The sequence below is a fragment of the Petromyzon marinus genome, unplaced genomic scaffold, assembly GCF_048934315.1.
Source record: "Petromyzon marinus isolate PM22_M1 ecotype Great Lakes invasive population unplaced genomic scaffold, UKy_Petmar_22M1.pri1.0 PM_G_Scaffold_11, whole genome shotgun sequence".
In the NCBI taxonomy this organism is placed as follows: domain Eukaryota; kingdom Metazoa; phylum Chordata; class Hyperoartia; order Petromyzontiformes; family Petromyzontidae; genus Petromyzon; species Petromyzon marinus.
In genome coordinates, this window is record NW_027422662.1 from 5,037,777 (window position 1) to 5,052,646 (window position 14,870).

A 14,870-nucleotide genomic window follows, 5' to 3' on the forward strand; every position below is an offset into this window, starting at 1 on the left:
GTTGCTACTTTGTTGCTACATTGTTGCTACATTGTTGATACATTGTTGCTACATTGTTGCTACATTGTTGCTACATTGGCATTGTTGCTGCACTGGCATTGTTGCTACATTGACATTGTTGCTACATTGGCATTGTTGCTACATTGACATTGTTGCTACATTGGCATTGTTGCTACATTGGTTTTGTTGCTACATTGGCATTGTTGCTACATTGGCATTGTTGTTACATTGGCATTGTTGCTGCATTGGCATTGTTTGATACATTGGCATTGTTGTTACATTGGCATTGTTGTTGCATTGGCATTGTTGCTACATTGGCATTGTTGCTGCATTGGCATTGTTGCTAAATTGGCATTGTTGCTGCATTGGCATTGTTGTTACATTGGCATTGTTGCTGCATTGGCATTGTTGTTACATTGGCATTGTTGCTGCATTGGCATTGTTGTTACATTGGCATTGTTGCTACATTGGCATTGTTGCTGCATTGGCATTGTTGCTACATTGGCATTGTTGCTACATTGTTGGCTACATTGGCATTGTTGCTACATTGTTGCTACATTGGCATTGTTGCTACATTGGCATTGTTGCTACATTGTTGCTACATTGGCACTCGTGCACCGCCCGTGCTTCTGGTGTGCTACACTTGGGCTATGCCCCCCATCCCCAAACCTTCACAAACACTTTGCCTTTAGAGGCTGACCCCTTTGCCTGATGATGACCGCTTTGTGTCGCAATCAAAACGTCGTGGTTTAATTTATATTTAACCTTTATTTTTATTTTCTTTACCTACGTGACTTTACCGAAAGAGCCAGAGTGTGTGGATCCTTTGCAGTCACGACAACTTCCAATCTAGAATGAGTGCGCTTCGCTTGCAATCCGGCTTGATCTCCCTGGGCGCTGCGGTTTCAACAATGCCCACGACGTAACGCACTTTTGTCTCTCGCTCCAAAAGATCATTGTTGCTCTCCAGCAACGTTTCACGCGGCAAGCCGCTTCGTAGAGCTGCTGTCTGTGGCCAGTTCGCCGCTCTAAAAGAAGCTCATCGTTCAATGGGCTTTACCTGCTGAGATAAAAAAAAATTTGGTTTTCATTTATTTTTATTTTATTGATTTTTTTAACCTACGTGACTTTACCAAAAAAAAACAAAGAGTAAGATCAAAATGGTTTAGTTTTTTTTGTTTATATTTTTTTATTCATTTTTTTTACCTTTCCTATACTTTGCACTCCTATTGTGGTGTTCTTGTATTGTTTGCTGTTGTGACCTCTGACATGGCCTTCTTACCGGTGGAGAAATGTTAACGGCCTCACCTGGCATACAGGAGGTCGTGGATTCCATGCCGACTCTGACGCCTGCTGTATATTTGGAGCTTGCGTGTTCTCCACGTGGTCGCGTGGATTTTTCTCCAGGTCCTCCGATTGTTCCCTACACATATTTGGAGCTTGCGTGTTCTCCACGTGGTCGCGTGGATTTTTCTCCAGGTCCTCCGATTGTTCCCTACACATTTAAAAACGTGGCTTTTTAGAGTATTTGGCTGCTATACATTTCCACGTGATAAGCCACTTGGTCGAGTTATCATTTGTGGCCAGGTCACTTCTGAACGAGAGCTATACAGCTCAGTGGGCCTTACCTGGTAAAATAAAAAAAATAGTTAATAGTACCGGACATCTGTGAAAAACAGCTTCATAGCTCATCGGATTCCTCCAATATAAATACAACTTCTCATTCTGGATAAATGGGTGCGCCATTTAATCGATCGGCTAGTTGTGTGTGGTGGGGTCAAGTTGCGGCTACTCCCACCAGCTTCCAAGACGTCGTGGACAGCGCCGCTCACCCTCTGTAGAACTCCTTCCAAGACGTCGTGGACAGTGGTCACCCTCTGTAGAACTCCTTCTAAGACGTCGTGGACAGCGGTCACCCTCTGTAGAACTCCTTCCAAGACGTCGTGGACAGTGGTCACCCTCTGTAGAACTCCTTCCAAGACGTTGTTAACAGCGGTCACCCTCTGTAGAACTCCTTCCAAGACGTTGTTAACAGCGGTCACCCTCTGTAGAACTCTTTCCAAGACGTCGTGGACAGTGGTCACCCTCTGTAGAACTCCTTCCAAGACGTTGTTAACAGCGGTCACCCTCTGTAGAACTCCTTCCAAGACGTCGTGGACAGCGCCGCTCACCTTCTGTAGAACTCCTTCTGCCTGCAGTGTGGCATGAGCCAGCAATTGCAGTTCTGCGCCGTCACTTCTATTGTCCACTTATCTCATTGCATTGCTTCTAGGCGTCTCATTTCCAGTCCGCGTATTGCAGCGTCACTTCTATTGTCCACTTATCTCATTGCATTGCTTCTAGGCGGTCGCTCTCATTCCCAGTCCGCGTATAGCAGCGTCAATGCCAGTCACCCGATTGGTCACCCACCCATTCAAGCCAACAATTTTGACCGATCTTTAAATGGGCCCACTCTTGTCAGATCTCAGACACTAAGCAGGATTTAGCCGGTGCAATACTTGCATGGGAGACTGCCGGGGACTACCAGGCATGGCCTATGAGGTGGTCAGGAGATGGCAGCGTAGCCATGGATTCTTGAATCTATCAGTGTGGAGCTTTTGAGTGCTCCCCCCCCCCTTTTATGTAAATGCTGTTTAATGTTTACAATAATATTGTGTTCGTGTCACATGTTTGGTGCCCTCGTTTTCACGCTTCTACATTCTTGTTTTTGTGGCATGGAGACTCCCATCAGCCGTAATCATTCCACCTTCCGGACGGAGGCCTCCCCGCACAATCGCCACATCTCTCGCGATCCTGCAGATCTATAATGATCCACACCTAGCGCCTGTGCACGCGGGGCTTAATTCATCGCTCCATCTCCTCGGTTGGCGCCGCCTCGGTCGAGTATCTTCCGTTGGATGCCACTCCGGTCCGTTTTTTCCTTGACCATCGTCCCATCGTCCCTCTCCTGCCCAAGGTGGCTTCTCTCAACAGTTTGAACGATGTCACGAAACCCCCGTGTGTATTATCTGACCCTCGTGTTGTCCGTGCAGTACGTGTGTTAAACTACTTTCGCACCACCGTGCGTAGCCACGAACCCTGTGTACATTATCTGACCCTCGTGTTGTCTATACGTACGTACGTGCGTGTGTGCGTGTGTACGTGTTGAACTACTTTCGCACCACCGTGCGTAGCCACGAACCCTGTGTACATTATCTGTCCCTCGTGCTGTCCGTGCGTATGTGTGTACGTGCGTGCGTACGTCCGTGCGTGTGTACGTGTTAAACTACTTTGGCACCACCGTACGTAGCCAACTGTGCTAATCGAAGGTGCGGGTGGATGGACAACGAAAACGTTGTTCCTTTCACCATCTCTCAGTGTAATCCCAAGGGAGCATCTCGCCGTGCTTCTTTGTGAGCGCCTCTGCGTTTGCGTCCCGCATCTTTGTGACTGTTGACGATGGCGGTGTTGTTGTGGCGTCTTCGATGTGTTCATTTGTCACAGGCGAGCGAGATCTCAAGAAAAGCTGCGTCGACAAGAAAGGTCAAACGAGGGAGGATGATATCTGCGTTACCTCCCAGCAAGCCTCCTGCAATAGAGTGGGGCAACATCTTTGACTGGTTTGAGGATCCAGATGTCTACGCTTTTGAACCTGAGGATTAATAAATAATCAGTGTTTTTTTGAGCGACGTTTTAACGTTGTTTTAACGTTGTTTTGCGTTCAATGTTCTTGGCGAAATGGTGGCCAGGGTGGAGACTTTTAGCCACCGCGGTTAAAATATTTTGGGTGTTCAGTTTTAAGTAAGTGTTTTTCTGTTGATTTAAAGCTTTTGTGACTGCAGGGATTCATATTCTTGGTTCTTTCGGTAAAGTCACCACGTAGAAGGGAAACATTAAATAATACAAATATAAAACAATAAAATTATCATGACGTTTCGACTGCAACACAAAGCAATCGTCATCAGGTGTGAAAACCACAGCAAGAAAATTTGAAAAATATTTATTGCTGTGGTTTTCACACCTAATGATGATTGCTTGTGTTGCAGTCGAAACGCCGTGAGAATTTTGTTTTATATATTTTTATTATTTTACTGTTTCCCTTCTACGCGGTGGTGACTTTACCGAAAGAACCAAGAATAATAAAAGTGTTTCTCACCAATTTTCAGAGAGGAGGGGGGCGACACTTTCGCCGATAAGTTTGAGTTGGGCGGCCACACATTTGAAACCACAGCTGGGGTTGACAGCAGCATGATGATGATGGGGGGGGGGGGTGTTTTCACATTTGTGTATTGTCGGGGGGGGGGGGGGCGTACGTCAGAGGGCCGCGCTAAAGGCCCATCAGTGGCCGCTAGTGGCCTGCGGGCCTTGCAATGAAGAGCGAACTGTGTGTAGGTCGACTTTTGAAGGCTACGCCATTCAAGACGTGAAAACAACAAGCTGGGTAATTCGGAATAGGCAACACATGGTTCACGTCAGTAGCAATGAACTGGCCATAAACTGTTTAATAAACACGCTTGACAGAACAGGAGCAGTATAACGTCACTGGCGGGCGTGGACTTTCGTGGTATTATATACGTTGCGATTGTAAAGTAAATGTTCATTTTGTTCTGTTCGTTGCTGTAATATCGCTTCATCGAGTGCCGTCTCGTAAGGGCGACGTCAAGTGTACGCTCGAAATTAAAGCACTTAAAATCTGCGAGTAATTCCGTGCCCTTTTTTTTGCTTGTTCGACGTGAGGAAATACGTTGGGAAAGGTCGCGAGTTCGTGAAACCCCGTCGCGAGTGTCAACTCGGCCCTTCGCAACTTTCGGCGTTGTTGACATCACCGGTTTCGATGAGGTCGGAGCTGCACGTGGCTGAGCTCCTGAAAATCGATCCCCTAGGTCGCCTTCAGCCTCGAGTGAAGGACCGGAGGGGGGCGGTGCGTGAACAAACATTTTAAACTCGACGCGACGACCTGACCCCCCCCCCCTTAAACGGGCGCGAAAAAAAAGCGGCGTTAAGAGTCGAGGTGACGTTCGCGAACATCGCGGTACAAGGGGCGCGCGCTGTGACCGCGATACTGAGAAACGTTTATTTTTTTTATTTTACCGGGTACACATGTATATAACAAAAACAGAGAAGCGATAACTCAACGCGTGGAACACTTACAGCAGCAGCTAAATGCTCACGAAAAATAAACATGCCGTAGAGACGTTGTTTCTAAATGCGGAGCGGGGGAAAACACCGGAGCACCAGGAGAAAACTCGCACTGCCATGGGGAGACGCGCAAACTCCAAATACACAGGAGCAGCAGCAGGAGGCCGTGTCAGGGTCTGGAGTGAACCCACGACCTGCGTACCAGGAGGACGTGGGTTCATCTCCTAGCCACCGTGACTAGCAGTCTTTGCCTACCCCGCAAGGGTGAGAGCACGGTGGTACGGCATTACGGTACGGGATTGCTCTGCTGCTTGTGCGGTACATCACGTGGACCGTACGATGTGTTGTTGTTCCGTGACGAGTGTCACGGTGGTGTCCTTCCTCAGCAGCGCAAGTGATAAATCAAGCTAAGGTTCTTAATTTATAATAATTAAACTACGCCCTTGATAATCAAACGACGCTCTTGTCCTCAAGGGCGGATTAAAAACAGAACTGAAACATCAACATCAGCAGCAGCAGGACGTGAGGTGGGTGTGGTGGTAGTGGTGGGTGTGGTGATAGTGGTGGTAGTGGTGGGTGTGGTGGTAGTGGTGGTAGTGGTGATAGTGGTGGTAGTGGTGGTAGTAGTGGTGATAGTGATGGTAGTGGTAGTAGTGGTAGTAGTAGTGGTGATAGTGGTGGTAGTGGTGGGTGTGGTGGTAATAGTGGTAGTAGTGGTGATAGTGGTAGTAGTGGTGGGTGTGGTGGTAGTGGTGGGTGTGGTGGTAGTGGTGGGTGTGGTGATAGTGGTGGTAGTGGTGGGTGTGGTGGTAGTGGTGGTAGTGGTGATAGTGATGGTAGTAGTAGTGGTGGTAGTAGTAGTGGTGAGTGTAGTGGTAATAGTGGTAGTAGTGGTGGTAGTAGTAGTGGTGAGTGTAATAGTAGTGGTAGTAGTGGTGATAGTGGTGATAGTGGTAGTAGTAGTGGTGAGTGTAGTGGTAGTAGTGGTGATAGTGGTGGTAGTGGTAGTCGCAGTGGTAGTAGTGAGTGTAGTAGTAGTGGTGATAGTGGTAGTAGTGGTAGTGGTGGATGTTCTCAGTCTGAGTCGCCAGCGTACAAGTCCGCCAGCTTGTGGAAGTCCGACAGATTGTGGAAGAAGTTCGGCCCCCACGTGTCCAGGACCCCGTGGCTGTGGTCGGCGTCCCACGGTGAGGAGCCGCTCAGTGAGGAGCTCAGTGAGGAGTTCAGTGAGCTCAGTGAGCTCAGTGAGCCGGCCTCGGAGCCGGAGCCCTCGTACGCGAAGACGGCCAGCGAGTCGTACGGAGGTGACATCTCATCGGCATCGGCCGCACGCAAACTCTGCAGGCGCAGCGGTGGTGGTTCAAGTGAGTGGTGTGTGATGGTGGTGATGGTTGTGATGTTCAAGTGAGTGGTGTGTGATGGTGATGGTGTTCAAGTGAGTGGTGTGTGATGGTGGTGATGTTCAAGTGAGTGGTGTGTGATGGTGATGGTGTTCAAGTGAGTGGTGTGTGATGGTGGTGATGGTGGTGATGTTCAAGTGAGTGGTGTGTGATGGTGTTCAAGTGAGTGTTGTGATGGTGGTGATGGTGATGGTTCAAGTGAGTGGTGTGTGATGGTGGTTCAAGTGAGTGGTGTGTGATGGTGGTGATGGTGTTCAAGTGAGTGGTGTGTGATGGTGGTGATGGTGGTGATGGTGTTCAAGTGAGTGGTGTGTGACGGTGGTGATGGTGTTCAAGTGAGTGGTGTGTGATGGTGGTGATGGTGTTCAAGTGAGTGGTGTGTGATGGTGATGATGTTCAAGTGAGTGTTGTGATGTTCAAGTGAGTGGTGTGTGATGGTGTTCAAGTGAGTGTTGTGATGGTGGTGATGGTAATGGTTCAAGTGAGTGGTGTGTGATGGTGGTTCAAGTGAGTGGTGTGTGATGGTGGTGATGGTGTTCAAGTGAGTGGTGTGTGATGGTGGTGATGGTGTTCAAGTGAGTGGTGTGTGACGGTGGTGATGGTGTTCAAGTGAGTGGTGTGTGATGGTGGTGATGGTGTTCAAGTGAGTGGTGTGTGATGGTGATGATGTTCAAGTGAGTGTTTTGATGGTGGTGATGTTCAAGTGAGTGGTGTGATGATGGTGGTGATGGTGTTCAACCCCCTACTTCGTGGTGCCGGACGGGCAACTCTGTCGTGGACAGTGCTGTGGGGGGAGGGCCAATTCCGATTGGTTCCTCCCCTCATGGCGTCTGTGACCACCACAGGGGCTAAACGGGGGCTCTGGATGGGTAGAGGGGCTGGTAACCCCTCCACCTTCAAAAAATTACCGCGAAACTACGATTTGAACTTAAATATGTGTAGAGGTGTTAACTACGCGCTGTTGCGTAACCTGCATTGCCACCGGGGCAGTGCAGCATTACCCCTGGGTACAACGGTTGGGGTCAGTCGAGGTGAAACGGATCGTAGCCAGGGTTTTGTACGAACCAATCAGACGGTTCCACGTGGGAATGTATGATTGGTTCTACCTGGCCACGAAGGGGTATAAGACGGGTGACCCAACGGACCTCGGGGAGTTCTTTCCCTGCACGAAGACAGAAGACTGGGCTGAAGCCTAGCTAGGACCCTGGACCAGCCTCCCAGCCCTTCTAAGGGCTAAGGCTCGGCATACCCAGTGGTCAGGACCCACCGGGCCAGCGGTGGGTCAGATAGCCTCCCCTAGGTCCTAGCCGGAGGACTAGGATAGCGGTAGACGTGTGAGTCCCGCCAAGTCTGGAGGTTGTACCTCCTTAGGTATCAAGGAGGTTAGCGGTAGACGTGTGAGTCCCGCCAAGTCCGGAGGCTGTACCTCCTTAGGTATCAAGGAGGTTAGCGGTAGACGTGTGAGTCCCGCCAAGTCCGGAGGCTGTACCTCCCTAGGGTATCGGGTGAGGGGACCGAATATCCCTCTGTGTGTGTTAAGCATTGTATAAGGAAATAATACAATAAACAGAGTGTGCCTCCTTAAGAAGTCTGCTCGTCCTTACAACACTACAACTGGTGTCAGGAGTGGTTGGAAATGGAAACCAGAAGTTCAGCCCACGCGCGGAGCCAGAACGAAGATAACGCTGTCTCACCTGCAAGCACCGCCAGCTCCACTGAAAATGCTGCCGCGTTGACGGCCGCCCAGCCACCGGTTGAGCAGCCGGTTGCTCCCCCTGCCATGGGGGACGGACTCAGGGCAGCACACGGCCGTCTCGCTCAACTCCTACATGCCGCGGCCTCCATTCTCGAGGAGATCAACTTGGACGTCGCGGGCAGGCCAAGTCAACCGCCGGCAGACGTTCCTGCCATCGGCCGGGGCGGACATTTTGATTTTCCCGCCAGAGAACCACGTGATCCCGCCGGAAGCGGAAGCCAGGGGCATCCTGGGAACGCGGGGGGCCAATCAAAACCCGCAACATCATCAGCACGCGACGCTGCGAATTCAAGTTCCTCAGCGGACGCCGCGTCATCACTGTACCGACACGGTACAGTAGAATCTATCGGCCGGGAAATCGCCGATCTCCGGCTCGAGACGGTGCAAGCTGAGGGGGAGACGACGTCCGCCCTCCAACAACGCCTGCCCATCTTCCGGGAATTCACATCTGAAGGGGGCGAATGGGTGGTGTTCCAGCGTCGCTTCCTGAGCCACCAAGAGATGGTGGGCTGGTCGGACGCACAGGCGCTCCGAGCGCTACCGGCCACTCTGGACGACGACGCTCTCGCCTCGCTCCTCACCATCCCCAGGCACAAAAGGGCGACTCTTCAATCGGCCCTCCAACGGATGTCCGACGTCTACGGGCCTCCATCCGACGTCCACAGCCGATTTTACGACAGGCGACGCCGCCCTAAAGAGTCTCCATTGGCATTCCAGACCGCTCTACTGGCGATGGTAAGAGTGGGTTACCCTCGCATGGACGACGAGGCCATCGACGCCATCATTCTCCAGAAGATGCTGGAGCTGGCGCGCGAGCTGCGCATCGTCATCCAAGTGGTGGATGACGACAGTATGTGCTCGCTACGAGCCGCTCGGTGCATCCACGCACATCTGCTGCTCCACACGGAATCGACCATCGCCGCCTCGGCTTCGACGTCGGAGCCTGCCAGCAGGGACGCCGAGTTCTCCCCCGACCGGGCCTTCATGGCGACTAGGTCAACGGGCCGGCGATCGTCCGACCACGCTGGTCGCCGCAACGACCAGCAGCGGGGATGGCCTTCTCCACGCGGCGACGTGACGTGCTTCAACTGTGGCCGACGAGGCCACATCTCCTCTGACTGCCATGCGCCTCGACAACGCCCCTCCGCATCCCGGGGCCAGGACTACAGGACGTCCACGGCATCGCGGCAAAACCAGGCAAGTCACGACGCCTCTCACGCTCGGCCCTCATTCACACCATACACACCGCAACGCACCATAAGAAGGGCTCGCGATTCGGCGTGTGATGGGGGGTATTCTGGCGTTTGTTCGCGGCCACTCGGACCTGGGCAGTGGTCTGAGTTGGCCCATAGGGTAGTCGCGGCGACGGCAGGTTCGTCCGTGGTTGTCGGATCAATCGAGGGTGTGGAATTTCGCGTGTTAGTCGATACTGGCGCGTCAGCTACGATCATTTCGGATTTGATTTACAATATACTGCCCGTACGATGCCGCCCCTTGGAACGGGTTTCTATCCCGTGTTTCGCCGCTAATGGCAGTTCGCTGGGCATTATCGGGCAAATTCGGGCGCAAATTTCGATTGGAGATATTAAATTGGCAGGGCCTATTTTGGTCTCTTCTTCCCTTGCCGTGCCGTGTTTGTTAGGCACTGATTTTCTCACGAAAATGCCTATTAAGATCCTTGTAGATCAAGGCTGCATCAAACTCCCATCGGGTCGGCGGATGGCGTTCTTGCCCACACCCTCACATCCGCGCATGGCTAGTGCCTCGGTGCAGGCGTTTGTCGCGAGCACAGTCCGCATTCCGCCAGGGACACAAATGCTCGTGCCCTTGCAACTTAAAAAACCGCTAGCCCCGGAGGCCTCGGCACATGGCATTTTGCTGGGGCCTTCAAACGCAGCTGCTAAGGGGTTAGATTTGGTGGCTGCACAGACCCTCGTAGCAGCCGACAGGGAGCCGTTCTTGCAGGTTTTGAATGTCGGATTGTCCACAACCGTCATTCCACAAGGAACTGTGCTCGCTCACGCGACCCCGGTGCCGTTGGGGACCGGAGTCGTGGGACACGTGCATGACACGCCGCAGGTCCCACCTCCTTCCGAATCGGATGAGAGATGGTTGGACGCGCTTTGCACAGACACGGGTGATCTGTCTCATTCGCAGCGAATTAAATTGCGCGCTCTTCTGCGAAAATTTTCCGATGTCTTCAGTAAATCTAAATTTGATATTGGCTGTACCAAGCTGCTGCGTCACCACATTGATACTGGTGACGCTGCCCCGATTCGACAAAACCCGTTTCAGCTTAGCCCGGCGGAGAAACAGCATGTTAAATCGGCTGTGGATGACATGCTGGAGGCCGATATAATTTCTCCCTCCACTAGTCCCTGGGGTGCTCCAATAGTGCTGGTCAAAAAGCACGATGGCAGTCTCTGTTTTTGCGTTGATTTTCGGCGCCTAAATAAAATCCCGGTAGCGGACGCCTACCCTCTCCCTCGTATGGACGAGTCATTGGATGCCCTGGCAGGGGTGCACTATTTCTCCACCTTGGACCTTCTGTCGGGGTTTTGGCAACTCCCCCTCGACGAAGCGTCAAAACCTAAGACTGCTTTTCGGACACCACAGGGCCTTTTCGAGTTTAATAGATTGCCCATGGGTCTCCACTCGGCCCCAGGACGTTCCAGAGGCTCATGGAGCTGGTCCTCGCTGGGCTCCGGTGGGACTCATGTCTCATTTATCTTGACGACGTCATCGTCTTTAGCCGCACGTTCGGCGAACACATCGAACGGTTGCGTGCTGTCTTCTTGAAAATGCGGGCCACTAACTTGAAATTCAAGCCGCAGAAGTGTTATCTTCTGCGTGAGTCTGTGCGCTATCTGGGCCACATAGTTAGCCGCTTGGGCATCTCTACCGACCCTGAAAAAACCAAATGTGTTCAACATTGGCCGACCCCTACATCTGCGGGCAATGTTCATAGTTTTATTGGTTTTGCGTCGTACTACCGCCGGTTTGTTGCTGGCTTCGCGACGATTGCCAAGCCGCTCCACGCCCTTACGTCAAAAGGGGTGGCGTTTCATTGGGGGGACGCAGAACAGGCTGCGTTCGACTCCTTGCGGAACGCGCTCGTGGCGGCACCGTCCCTTGTGTACCCCGATTTTTCCGTGCCATTCGTGTTGGACACCGACACTAGCAATACAGGGATTGGGGGTGTTCTGTCCCAAAAAGTTGATGGCATTGAAAGGGTTGTTGCCTATGGTAGCAGAGTCTTGTCTCTTGCTGAACAAAGATACTGTGTGACCAGATGTGAGCTGCTGGCCATTGTTTTTTTTATTCAACAATACAGGCCGTACCTGTATGGTCAGCATTTTACCGTGCGATCTGATCATTCGGCTTTACAGTACGCTCTGAGGGTTGACCAACCGTCCGGGCTGCTTTCTCGACGGCTCGAAGTCCTTCAGGAGTACGATTTCAATGTCACTTACCGTAGGGGTGCACAACACACAAATGCCGATGCGTTGTCTCGCCTCCCGCTGGCTCAAAAATGTGCATGTTTTTTGGGCTCGGGCCGTTGTAAGCCGCCACTGCCTGCGCAGGTCACGCCTCTCACAACGGTGTCAGCCACGCTTCCCGCCGCCTCAGCGCCCATGTCGGATCATGCAGATCCAATGGCCAGTGACGATTTGCTGGGGCTAACTTTGGCCGAATGGGGTCGGCACCAGAGCGATGACATGTCGTTACTGAGGTTGCGTCGCCACGCGAATAATGCGGCTCCAAGACAGGGCAAATTTAATTCATTCGTCATGAAGCACGGCTTGTTGATGCATTGGGATGCTGAGTTGGTGGCTTTCGATATTTTGGGCCCTTTTCCTACTATGCCACGGGGTAATAAGTACCTTCTGGTTGGGGTAGAGTATTTTACGCGGTGGCCTATGGCCTGGGCCCTCCCCAACCAGTCGGCAGCGGCCGTTGTGGACGCCTTTGTTCAGGGCTACGTCCTGGACAAGGGCGCATCAGAACGGTTGCTGACCGATCAGGGAATAAATTTTTCGGGAGCCTTGCTGAATGATGTGTGCCGCCTGTTGGGCACTAAGAAAGTGCGCACTTCGCCGTACCATCCCCAGACCGACGGCATGGTGGAGCGCCTTCATAGAACTCTCACCGCTATGTTATGCCATCAGGTCGATGAATCCCACCTCGATTGGGACTTACAGGTTCCGGGGGTCCTCACCGCATACCGTATGGCACCTCAAGCGGCGACGGGATTTTCCCCGTTCTTTCTAATGTACGGCAGGGATGCCTTTCCTCCCGCCGACGTTCGGCTGGAAATCGAACAGCCACCGCAAAAGTCAAAGCTCGTTGACCACTTGCGATTCAGCCTCCGTAAGTTGGCCGAGGCACGGGAGGCCGCCATTGAAAATTCTGCTTCCCGCCAACGGGCGAATTTGCGACTGCATGACCCTCGGACGTACACGCATCCGTGGGCACCGGGAGACAGGGCATGGCTCCACTGCCCCCAGGTGCCGGTGTCCACGTCGGCCAAACTCCTCAGACCATGGCGAGGCCCGGTTGAGGTAGTGGAAGTCCTGCGTCCCCAATGTGTTAAAATTCGCTGGGGACGGCGTCGCTGGTGCGTTCACCCCTCTCGGTTGAAACCCTTCGTCATGCCACGCGTCCCTCCACAACACACACGACACGGGGGCCGAGTGTGCGACGCGTCCGACGAGCCAGATGTTGCCCCATTGGTGCCTAATCCACAGCGCAGGCGTGTCATTCCTCCTGCAGATGACGCGGGAGTGACGGCTCCATGCAGGCCACGTTCGACCTCAATGGACCGTGGAGCAGCAGGTGTCCGCGTGGAGATGCCTAAAGGCCCACCGGATGCTCTTGCTCATCCTCCTCCTTCCCTTGTGCCGCCGACAAAGCCTGCCATCCCCTACAATGGTCCCGCGAAACACACGCGCGCGAAATCTCGCCGGTTGTTATGATGTTCTTTGGCATGTCTAGTGCCTTGTACATACGTTATGTTGTTAAGGGGGGTATTTATAGGGGTTTTATTGTTCTTGTTCTTGTTTTTCGTGAGGCACACTCACAATTCTTCTACCGTTGGTAATTTCGGAGTTTCCCATTGTTGCAGCCAGGACGGCTGGAGCTTCCGAAGGAGAGGGTGATGTAGAGGTGTTAACTACGCGCTGTTGCGTAACCTGCATTGCCACCAGGGCAGTGCAGCATTACCCCTGGGTACAAAGGTTGGGGTCAGTCGAGGTGAAACGGATCGTAGCCAGGGTTTTGTACGAACCAATCAGACGGTTCCACATGGGAATGTATGATTGGTTCTACCTGGCCACGAAGGAGTATAAGACGGGTGACCCAACGGACCTCGGGGAGTTCTTTCCCTGCACGAAGACAGAAGACTGGGCTGAAGCCTAGCTAGGACCCTGGACCAGCCTCCCAGCCCTTCTAAGGGCTAAGGCTCGGCATACCCAGTGGTCAGGACCCACCGGGCCAGCGGTGGGTCAGATAGCCTCCCCTAGGTCCTAGCCGGAGGACTAGGATAGCGGTAGACGTGTGAGTCCCGCCAAGTCCGGAGGTTGTACCTCCTTAGGTATCAAGGAGGTTAGCGGTAGACGTGTGAGTCCCGCCAAGTCCGGAGGCTGTACCTCCTTAGGTATCAAGGAGGTTAGCGGTAGACGTGTGAGTCCCGCCAAGTCCGGAGGCTGTACCTCCCTAGGGTATCGGGTGAGGGGACCGAATATCCCTCTGTGTGTGTTAAGCATTGTATAAGGAAATAATACAATAAACAGAGTGTGCCTCCTAAAGAAGTCTGCTCATCCTTACAACACTACATATGTAACAAATAAGCTTGTGCCGGAGGCCCCGGGGGGACAGGCGTCTATGACGTTTCCTGGCCAAACCCCAATTGGCGGAGCCAGGAGATTGAATCTCAACCCTCGGGGCTCCTCCAGAAACAACGAAAAGCCACTACGGATGGCCACGTGGAATATTTGAACGCTCACTGCGGTGGAGAGGCTACCACTCCTCTGTCGGGAGCTGGACCGGTACCGCCTGGATCTCTGTGGCATTTAGGAGGTCCGGTGTACCGGTTCTGGCTCCTGCCACCATGAGGGGTGGACAGTTCTCTACTCGGGGCAGGAGACTGCCAAACAGGGTGTGGCTCTTATTTTGAACAAAAAAATGAAGGGGGCGTGGGAGCGTGGCGGTGAGGTGTGGGAAGCTGTAAACCCCAGGCTACTTTGAGCTCGCCTTCCCATCAATCGGACGCGAGGATTGGTGGTCGTGGTTACTTATGCCCCCACCGAAGACAAACATCCGTGGAGGGATGCAGGCAAAGCCGATGAGTCAGATGCCTTCTATGGCCTCCTGTCACAGGTGCTGGCGAAAGTGGCCCCTCGGGATAGAGTCATCTTGTTGGGTGACTTCAATGCCCGAGTTGGTCATGATGCTGTCACCTGGCCTGGAGTGATTGGAGGGCATGAGCCGGATCAGCTTAATAACAACGGTAGGAGGATGCTAGATTTTTGTGCAGCCCATGGACTTGTAATTACCAACACGCTGTTCCGGCATCGGCGCATCCACACAACATCATG

The 14,870-nt window shown here is 52.7% G+C and overlaps 2 protein-coding genes and 1 pseudogene across 4 annotated transcripts in view; 2 read left to right on the plus strand and 1 right to left on the minus strand.

Moving 5' to 3' along the window:
• LOC142908949 (uncharacterized) overlaps window positions 1-4,261 on the plus strand; it is a 34,957-nt gene extending 30,696 nt beyond the window's left edge. For 2 of the 3 annotated variants that reach the window (XM_076059630.1, XM_076059631.1), the window contains exon 14: window positions 3,484-4,260. In XM_076059630.1, coding sequence (XP_075915745.1) covers window positions 3,484-3,642 — 159 coding nt within the window. In that variant the 3' untranslated portion in view covers window positions 3,643-4,260. Of the gene's footprint in view, window positions 1-3,483 lie in introns of all 3 variants that reach the window. The other variant, XM_076059632.1, reaches the window with a different exon arrangement.
• Window positions 4,262-4,573: 312 nt separating this feature from the next.
• Window positions 4,574-14,870, minus strand: part of LOC142908979 (cadherin-2-like) — a 38,059-nt gene continuing 27,762 nt past the window's right edge. The window contains exon 12 of the mRNA XM_076059665.1: window positions 4,574-6,456. Coding sequence (XP_075915780.1) covers window positions 6,193-6,456 — 264 coding nt within the window. The 3' untranslated portion in view covers window positions 4,574-6,192. The remainder of the gene's footprint in view (window positions 6,457-14,870) is intronic.
• LOC142908891 (uncharacterized) lies at window positions 7,237-11,992 on the plus strand (annotated as a pseudogene).